This window comes from Ptychodera flava, chromosome 2 (genome assembly GCF_041260155.1).
Source record: "Ptychodera flava strain L36383 chromosome 2, AS_Pfla_20210202, whole genome shotgun sequence".
NCBI lineage: Eukaryota > Metazoa > Hemichordata > Enteropneusta > Ptychoderidae > Ptychodera > Ptychodera flava.
The window spans coordinates 9,675,020-9,685,800 of record NC_091929.1 but is presented as its reverse complement, the minus strand read 5'-3'; the positions used below and the strand labels follow the sequence as shown (position 1 = coordinate 9,685,800).

At 38.9% G+C, this 10,781-nt stretch overlaps 1 protein-coding gene across 1 annotated transcript; it reads left to right on the top strand.

The window, feature by feature from the left end:
* The first annotated feature begins 684 nt into the window (after positions 1-684).
* Positions 685-10,538, top strand: LOC139152863 (demethylmenaquinone methyltransferase-like). Its single transcript, XM_070726218.1, has 5 exons — positions 685-776; positions 5,053-5,253; positions 6,373-6,686; positions 7,884-8,028; positions 9,597-10,538. Exons 2-5 carry the CDS (start codon positions 5,073-5,075, stop codon positions 9,761-9,763), a joined length of 807 nt encoding a protein of 268 aa, XP_070582319.1. The 5' UTR covers positions 685-776; positions 5,053-5,072; the 3' UTR covers positions 9,764-10,538.
* The last annotated feature ends 243 nt before the right edge of the window (positions 10,539-10,781 follow it).

Sequence of the window (10,781 nt, the reverse complement as noted above, 5' to 3'; positions counted from 1 at the left end):
AACGAGTCGATCGAAGGGAGTGATACGGTCGACATGGGGAATTAACCGTGACTCGTCCGCGACGCAGCCATTCTCGTTCCGAATGCAGGAGTATAATTACATGTACATTATTGTATATTGTATGTTAATTGTCTTTAACAATTGTGCATTCAAATGATTCTCCCCGGGATTTTCTATTTTAAATCGTTACAATTAAAAAACTAAAATGAAAAGTCAATATATCGAACAAATATGTTTGTTCTTTTTTTTCCAATCACAAGTCTTATTTGTATATGAATACAAGTGACGATAAAGTTTGCATATGTAAATTATTTTGGCAAATTTTCTCAAACCCATCTTTTTCTCTACCCCCTGCTGGCCTAAAGTTTGGTATATCGACATGGTTCATGGTGTGTACGATTGATCACAAAATTTCCAAACGTCCACTTCCTAGGGTAAATTTTCTCCTTTTTTAATCGAAACATTTTCCCTGAAAACATCTCTGCAGGTTTGAATGTCAAATATAATATTGTAAAACTAAAGAGAATCAAAACGCGTCAACGAACAAAACCTCTGAGAGTGTGGCCTATCAATGATATGTTAATCACAACTACAACAGGGTCAGGGGTCATGAGGGATTTGAAGGACTTGTATCTGAATCGTACGGTGCTCCTGGTGTTGGGCATGACCTATACGCCTCTGGCGTTGTCTGAAGTCGACGTGTACTTGCATTTGGATAAGTGGACGTACATTTTTGAATCGAACCAGAAAGGGCGTCAATGAAGACAAGACTGCAGGTACGAATGTAACACGTTCTTTTTCGAGACTCAGCGATGCCCAGCGTCTTGAGACTCAGCGATGCAGCGATGAGCTCTTGGCTGCATTCACGAATAACGGGGGGGGGGGGGGGGGGGGGGGGCTGGAAGAATCGCCATTAAAGTATTTTTTTCAGACCCCCCTCAGTACTCTCAAAATTCCAATGATCAACATTTTTTATCAAGTCCCCCCCCCCCCCCAATATCATACAGCCGCATACTTATTAGGGATGCACGCAGAGAAAAAATAAACATATATTGGGCAGTTCTACTCGCAGGTGTACCTGTTATAAGCAGTTTGTAGTGTCATATTCCTATAAGGCAAGCTCTTAAATTGATTCATTTTTAGCTCCGCTGTCAGCGACGCGGAGCTTATCAAATAGGTTGATTTTCCGTCGTCGTCCATCGTCCGTCGTCGTCGGCGTCCGTCAACAATTGCCTTCTCCTCTGAAACCGCAAGTCCAATTGCTTTGAAATTTTATAAGCAGTTCACTTGGGGTGACCTCACTTAAGTTTGTTCAAATCGTGGTTAAATTTGCATATTTGTATTTTGGGGGCATTTTTTGCTGTTTTTGGTAAAAAAATCTTCTCTGAAACCGCTTGTCCGATTGCTTTGAAATTTGATATGCAGTTTACTTAGGGTGACTTCAGTCAGATTTGTTCAAATCGTGGTGAAATTTGCATATTTGTATTTTTAAGGCAATTTTTGTCATTTTTGGTAAAAAAATCTTTAAAAATCTTCTTCTTCAAAACTACCAGTCAGATAGCTTTGATATTTGGTACATATGTCCCTAGGGATGATCTATTTCAGATTTGTACAAATTGTGCAGAAATATGCAAATTTGTATTTTTAGGGCAATTTTTGCCATTTATTGTCAAAAAATGTATTTCTCAAAAAGTACGGGTCTGATAGTTTGAAATTGGTATACAGGATTCTACAGTTGAACTAAGTAATATATATTGAATTTCTGATGAAATCTGTAATTGTGTATTTTTGGGGCAATTTTGCCATTTTTGATCAAAAAATGTGTTTTCCAAAACTACTCATCTGATAGCTTTGCAATTTGGTATACAGCTTCCTACAGATCACCTTAAACTTAATGATATTGTTGAAATTATGATGAAATCTGCAATTTTGTAATTTCGGGGCAATTTTTGCCATTTTTGATCAAAAAATGTCTTTCTCAAAAAGTACTGGTCTGATAGCTTTGAAATTTGGTATACAGGTTTCTACAGATGAGCTAAGTAATATATATTGAATTTCTGATGAAATCTGTAATTTTGTATTTTTGGGGCAATTTTTGCCATTTTTGGTCAAAAAATGTGTATTTCCAAAACTACTCATCTGATAGCTTTGAAATTTGGTATACAGGTTTCTATAGATGAAATCTGTAATTTTGAATTTTTGGAGCAATTTTTCCCAATTTTGGTCAAAAAATGTTTCTCAAAAAGTACTGGTCTAACAGCTTTGAAATTTGGTATACAGGTTTCTATAGATGTACTAAATTTGATCTTTTGAAATTATGATGAAATCTGCAATTTTTATTTTTGTGAGCAATTGTTGCCATTTTTGGTCAGAAAATTTTATTCTCAAAAAACTACTCATTAGATAGCTTTGGTTGACATGTTCTTAGGGATGATCCGATGTGATATATTCAAAGTATGATGAAATCTTCAATTGTGTATTTTTGCAGCTTATTTTAGCCACTTTTTTCTGGCCATTGCATTGAGCTATCAAAGATTTCCACCTTCTTCATCAATATGTGTCAAAAATAGTTATTCTCTACATAAACACAGCGGAGCTTTATCGGCCGTTAGGTCGCTTGTTAACACGCACCAATGGATTTTTTGGATTTTTCAGTCCAATCCAACTCTGGCAAGGTGAATGGCACCTGCTGAAGAGCACACAAAATGCATGAGAGAGTATACAATTGTGAATTTACAAAAGATTTACAATACTGGAAGGTAAAAAATATTCCATAAAATTATGTTTTAATCTTAATATTTTTGTGTAATAATGGCAAATTTGGTAGAAAAATAAATAATTCAATTCAGTCACACATTTTTAGTTTAAAATAGAGTCTTTGCTGTTCAAAGTTTTACATTTGTGTTATTTTACGATGAGAATGTGAACATTTAGAAAGTCAAGCATGGTGACCCATCTTTTTTCTTTAGTATTTGATTTTCTCATATGCCAGAATTCAAAATCCCTGATAACTTTCAAGTTTCCTGTCTTTCATGTGTTGCTCTCTGGTCTGAACCTATGTACAAATATTTTCTCTATTATGAACGTCATTTGACCCAAACTCTTCTTCAAGACCTACATCACAGAGCTATCTCTGTCACCGCCATATGCAGTGACAGTGACACTGCAGTAGCAAGGCAGAAGCTGTATTACAGGTAACTTTGATTATTTTGAAAATATTCTTTTGTCCAGTTTATACAACCGTGTTCTTCTTCTCGTCCCTCCAGTATGTTGAACTGTCCAGTATTCCGCTTGCCAACACAGCTTGTGTATTGTACTGTGCATTTGTAAATGACTTTCAGTCTGGACTCTTATTCAATTATCATCCAATACATAATTTACATATGTTTCGTATTATATAGGCAGACAGCAAGAAACTGTATTTGATTTGCACAGAAATATTGAAAACAAATTATCAACAATTGCAGCTTCTGCCCTGTTAGGCCTACTAGGCCCACTTATTTGGGTTTTTTTTACGAAAATCATACATGTTTAGATTTTTTCGAGATAAAAGTCATGAAATGTGACAAAATGGTTCTACATTTTGCTTAATCATTATTACTAACATCAGAACAATAGGATTACATTAAAATGTTATTCTTTTTTAATTGAATTACCTGACAGACCTTGAAATTGGAAAATGTGAGGGTAAAAGGAACAAAAAATTTAGGCCCCCCTATAGGCAGTGCAAAACTTTCAAGTCCCCTCTCCACTACCCCCAAACTTTTCAAATCCCCCTGAATTCCTCTAGCCCGTCGCCGGTTTTTGTGAACGCAGCCTTACTATTACATAAGCCAGTATTGATTGTACAACCATGCATGCAGTCATCAGTCAGTCAGTTGAGTCGTCGAGCAGTGAGAGTTCGCCCCGGCCCCTGACATAACATAACCAAACAACGGAGGAGTAGGACCATCAGCTGGTACAGGTATACTGTCAGGTCCGCCTGTCGGAGCCTGGTGTAGCTCAGGTCTTGCGACGCTACTCTCAGCTGGAACACACGAAATCGTACTCAAGGCCAGGTAAATCCCATCTCAATGACAGTACCATTTTGGCAAATCGTTTTGATCCCTCTGACATGTTGAAATTCTTATCAGTTCAACCATAGACTGTAGTCTATGGACAGTAGTCTATGGTTCAACCATTGTCCCTGTGGTTCGACTGCCGCTTTTGCGAACTTCGTCATTCGTCAAGGGCATTATTGTGGACGACATGACCTTGAGTAGAACATGGAGGTAGGAAGAGAGGAATATCAATGAGAGCTAATATGCATAATGCGCCTTATGCAACGTAATTATTTACGCATTTGTTTTCACTACGGCTTGTTTCTTCTTCACTGAGACTCGGAGAATATTTTTATATACGTTGCCTAAAGTACAGGTCCAGGTTTATTGCCCGAGAGCAGGTGGCACTTTGCCCGACGTTGGGGTAGGGTGGTCATGTAACATATAAGGGCCGTGCAAATCATATATTTATTACTATACTCAGAGACTCAAGGCACCTGTGCCCCCCGGGCGCGTCAGGACCCTAGGCTAAATATTCGTTTATGAAAGCCGAGTCAGCCTCATCCTCATTGCTGCACGTGTGTTTACCACACCACTCCTCCCCACCACCCAAATTGGGTGACACAAGTGCTTCTAATAATGTTTTGAGATGGTTGCAGTTGATTACACAACTTGTAACTAAAGGATAGACCATTAGCTCGTAGAGGTGTCAAATCGTTCTTCTGATTTTAACCAAATATTTGGTAAATTATTTTTGGATGTTTGCGCAGCTTGTATATAATTTTTACAAAATCTATACATCTGCGTTCTGGCTGACCTATATCAATACTTTTTAAAATCTCCAGGTATGCATGTATCTTCTGCTTCAACCTTTTTCACTTCCGGTACATCGCAAACAAGAACAATTGAAAAGACATTTAATATGCGCCCTCATAGTTTCGCATAGTTATAAAAGGAGCAGCGTACTCAGGAATTACTGGACAAGCAACTGAAACTAATATTTCTACTTCAGGTTTTCTACCAGCAATCAGTATGAACATCGACGAGGCCGAGTCATACTCATCTTACAGACTGAGATTTGTGAGAAAGTCTGCTGAGGACGTCGTAAAGAGATTGTCGTTCAGCGAATCAGACGCCTTGCTCGATGTGTGCTGTGGTTCTGGAGAGCTGACAAAGTTGATAGCCGACAAGGTTAATTTGAAATCCGTAACAGGTAAGGATAGAATGAGTTAGTCAGCAAGACCTTTACGTTTTTACTTATGTACTAAGTGTACTGAAAATTTTACTCTGGTCTGACACTGCTAAGTCTAAATGGCCTGTTCCTCTGGGTCCCTACGCGTATGAGAATCGGCATTTTGAAAGTGGTCCAAACTGGCTCGTCACCAAATTGTTTCGAATACGTTTTCATGTTTTATATTGTCGTTTGTTCATAACGTAAGGCTTGCAGACATGGAATGTACATCGCAATAATATCCATGCTTTATTTTTCCTAAATGAAGGCTGTTGTTGTAGCAGTATTAAAGTTGTCACAGAGAAATGTTCCAAAATTAAGGTCATGATGAATATGAGAGCAATAACCTTTTGATTAGATAAGAATGGCGTTCATGACACGTCCCGTTCTGATCTGCCCCACGTGCATCAGCTCAGAGATTTTATGGGTTGTCAATATTGTGAAATGTAGGGAAAGTTCCTTTTTCATTTACATCTCTATCTTTCGCAATGTTTACGAACCATTAAATCCCTGATAAGTCCACCAATAGTCGTGTTGACTAATTAATTACAAGATGTGTATATGAGAGATAAACGTCCTTGTAATGGGGTGTAAAAGAATAATGAGGCAAGGGGCTAGGTTAGCTTAGGTTATATAATCATTTATTTACTTACTCCGATCAGTCAGAGAATGAAGAAAGGAGAGAAATGATAGAGAAAACAGTGAGAAAAACTCAATACGTCTGGGCCGCCTGTGGTGATAAGTCGACCTTCGGTGTCAATGAAGTATGAACCATCATATATAGCTTAATTTTGACAGTTAGTGGCTGATGTGGTTACACTGTATTTGTCATTGGTGTTGCAGCGACTATGGTAAACACAAATCAACGTTTGCTCATATAATCATTTCTTGTCGCCCGAAGTTCGTATTATGAAGATACTTTCGTCCCGCAGTAAGGTGTTGAAAATTGTAATGAAGGACTGTGATTAAGAACAAAAAGGCCAGGGGGTTGTTTTGTTGCGGCTTTCACTACAAATGCTGACTCTCTCTCTCTCTCTCTCTCTCTCTCTCTCTCTCTCTCTCTCTCTCTCTCTCTCTCTCTCTCTCTCTCGTGTTCTGCAGGTTTTGACATCAATCCAAACATGATAGAAATCGCAAGAACCCAAAACAGCGCCCCCAACATCACGTACCTTACGGGAAATGCCGGAGACCCGAGTGCATTCAAGCAAGAATGGGAAAACTCTTACGACAAAGCGCTGTCGTATTTTGGTCTGAACTGGATCAAAAACTGGCCAATGACGGTGCGATGTATTTTTAATTGTTTGAAGTCTGGCGGGGAATGCTTTCTAAACATTGAAGTTGACGAGAGGCCACACTTCTTCAGTGTCATAAATGATGCAGTGGATGAGTTACCAGAATACAAGGGTTATTTACAGGTAAATAAATAGGATCTTCTCATCAATAGCCAGTATAGAAGTTGTAAAAAAATCGAGTGACTGTCATTTGTAGGACTTATCAGAGGTTGGTCAACATGGGAAAGATAGTGATGTTACCCGTTTTATAGTTACCATTCCTATCTTTCGCGATGTTGACCAACCGGTAAAATCCCTGATAAGTCCACGGATTAGCATAATTAGTTGTGTTGACTAATTAATTACAGCATGTGTGTATATGAGAGATATACGTCCATGTAATGGAGTGTAAATAAATAAAGAGTCACAGAGGCTAGGCTAGGTTATATCACCGTCCCTCGGTGGTTATATAAACCATTTATTTTATTTACTCCGATCAGTCAGAGCATGAAGAAAGGAGAGAAAATGATAGAGAAAACAGTGTGAAAATCTCAGTAATACTTTATGGGTCGCCTGTGCACATACTGGCAACTCAGTTGAAGTAAAGAATGCAACATTCTTGTACAATCAAAACGTAATATAGGCTATAAACAATGCTGTCTCGGTTCATAGTTGTTATTTGAAAGCAAGTTTAGGTATGGTGATCGGGAAATGAGCCGTTTACAGCGGCGACGCTCTGCCTGTGATGTGACTTCGCTCTATGCTTGTAACTACTTCAGTATTTCTACCCATTGCTTCGGATATAAGGTGGATGTAATACTTTTAATAAGACAATAAACATTGGCCTGGTGCTCATCATACAGATAATAGATAATCATGATAACATCCCCTTCGATTCGGGCATCGAGCGTCATCCCATGGGTTGGCAACAACTCACGATCTTGCCCAGGCTTGCTATACACCGGGCTGCTTGTCTGTTGAAGCCATGGCTGACTCATCTGTCATAGGTGATTTGAACAACCGTTGTAAATGTTTAACTTCTGCATGCTTATGAATGGGACTGGTAAACCCTTTGTCTTCAGTAAGTAAACAAATAAAGAATATTATTTTCGAATTTTTGACAAAATTAACGTAATTGATGAGTGAATGTTCACCGTACTCTGGACCACCATCCTGGAACAATGATGATGGCTCACTTCATTCATGATTGGGAGATGGGGGGGGGGGGGTGTCAGTCATGATCTCCGGTCTTGTCTTCCGTCAATGGCGTGCTCAAGTTTCATTATAAGTTCAAAAATGTGATCATGTTTCATAACCTAATAACGGTTATTCCTTTTTCAGGGATTTGTGTATGAGCACTATCCACTTCAAGGAACCCTCAATGATTTTGCCAACACGATATCCACAGCAGGATTTGTTGATGTCAAGTGTGAGCTGGATACCGTGTTACCGTTCTATGTCTTCGATAACGATATTCAGAGTAAAAGTAAGTTTCCCTTACGTACGCTTCTTTCTGCGTGTAGACACGGTCCACTTCTAACGCAACTATGTGCAAGCGATGTTTTAGATTTATCATTTTTATTCTGTCCCCAAATAAAAAGATTGCCATTCTCTTTTTCCTATCTATCTTTTGATAACCATTGCCTGTCTCTACACTACATAATGTAGAATGCGGCAGGACAGATATTTGGACCCTAAAATTTTCAAAAACTTATCTGCTCTACCACTTGTGTCGGGGAGGGGCATTTTAAAGATCTTGGGGTAAGGAAATTTTCGCTTCGCTCGACGACATGTCTGTCCCTACCGCCAGCGGCGTAGTTTACTTTGATGGTTTAAATTGCATCAGCGACGGAAGCGAACGAGGTCTGAAAAGCGAGACTACTCCAAGTTCCGCAACGGGTTTAGCCCGGCTTGCTCGGTCAGCCTCGCTTGCTAGAAAGACCGTTGAGGGCGCATCACTATACGGTTGAAGACAGAGCTGCGTCACCGAGCGAGCTGCTGTGCGAGAGTCTAGGTACCACCTAGAATTGTCGGAGGACACTTTTCTCAGCGTTTAAAGGGATAATGTCTTCGGAACTGCGCCTGTTTAAGTTTCTTGTTTACAAACAATGTATTTCGTGCACGATATCTAGATGCACCTCATCATCATAGCTGCAACATTTAAATTATACGATGTAGATTATGACAGACATGTTTTAACTTTCATCAATCACCATCGTACCTTGGATACAGTGTTTACATTGGTCGTATGGGACCCACACGACCTTTGAACCCAGTTCGGACGACTGTACCCCTTTAATTCTGAAGTCCTTTTTTAGATGTCTTTACGAATCTGTGCAATAACTTTCTGTCTGAAAATGTTCCCATGGACGACACGGCCAGAAATCAGTGCTCCGGAACAGTTTTTGACGCCATAGTAAATTGTCAACATTTTCAGGTTCCCTCCACCAAGGTGTTAATAGTCTAGATGACGTTATGCAAAAAAACTGAATAGAAGTGGTATATGAAAGAGAAATACGTAGATGCTGCTCGCGAAGCGTCGTGGACAAATAGTCGGACTCTCAAATTTTTACAATTCCTTTCTGCGCTACCACTGGTGAGGGTCTCACTTTAAAGCTCTTGGAAGCTGGAGAAAGAACAATTTTCATCGTTAGTTTATCGAAAATAGAAAATTTTATTTTTCCCCATAGAGTTAACACAGGGATGGCGACAAGTTTGTTTTTCAAGTGTCAGGAAATATTGGGTAATTTGTTTCTTTAGTATCAAATTTTGCATGTTGACCCCCTGATTTTTATTGGTGATTTCGAAAACGATTCAATGCTTCCTTGAGAAAGGTATGGGAAAAGTTTTAAGGTTTATCTCGGCAGCAGATTTTTAAAAGTGAACAAGGGGCGATAGGCTCTTTCCCCTGCCCGAACTAGTTTTCTCGAGTGAGAAGCTATCAAAACTCACCACACGGCGGGATCAACTTGATCACTGCACAGTTCACGATAACTTAAATCTTGCAAGAAACCTTCTTATATGACCCTAACTGTATTGCACGTTGCATTTCAGCATTTGTCAAGGGATTTCTTCCCCAGGCGCAACGAATTCCGGAAGAAATGAGAGAAGAGTTTATAGAAGAAGTCTTTCAAAGAGCAAAAGCTAAATGTGAGAAAACAGAAGACGGTAAACCAAAATGGCGCCACACAATATTTACAGCCACGGCAAGGAAACCATGACAACCCGGGAAGAAATGAGATCTAGAGGGCGCCATTTGACGAGACTATTAGGACTGATGCGTATTTTTCTAGAAATAAAACAATGGGCGGAGCTGTGTATAACACAGCTGCAATATTCAATATTCATATAACATCATTAGGTTTCTGCTAGATGATAAGAAATTTCATATCTAGAGATTTGTCAACTCTTTGGTGTGCAATACATATCAGCAAACGTGGATAACAGAACGAATTTTTCAAGAAAAACTGTATATTTGCAATGTTCAGATTGCTTTAGGGTGTCATGCGCCTAGAAATTAACAGACTTGAAACTATTGCTAACATTTTCCGTAAGGAAACTTCAAACAATTCCCTTTCGAAATCAATATGAAAATAAAGGGTCACGGTGCAACTTGAAAAAAAGAGAAAGAGAATTACCCATTATTTGCCAATATTTTAAATTCAAAATGGCCGATAAACCTGTATAAACTCAACGAGGAAACATCAATTTTCGGAAAAATAAATCGGTGAAAACCTTATTTACTCCATGAGCCTCAATTGAAATGAACCTCTAAAAGAGGTAGGCCAAGTATTGTAGAAGTTTGAGAGTCGGAATATCTGTCCCCGAGGTGCATTCTAACTGGAGGAGCAATTTTCAATTCATACTTCAGAGTTACGGGGCACTCGCATCAATCACAAATGTCAGTCTCTGACACAGGACCAATGATGGCTTACGTAAAACTGTCAAATATTTTTTATTATGAATTTACATTAATAAAGTGACTATGAAAATACATTACAGAGAGTCGTTATTAAACTATTCGTAGAATTTGAAGATCTATCAACAATTAAACAGTATATTCAAATCCACTAGATGCTAACAGTTTTAAAATTCACATTTACGTCATTTCATCTCCTATTGAGGCCTGTAAGTGCCTGTGATTAATACAGAAAGATAGCAAGTCGCCAAACCCAAAGAACCGTTACTTTTGTGCTTTGTTCAAACAAAAAGAGGACCTGCAAGGTAAGAGACGCCTGT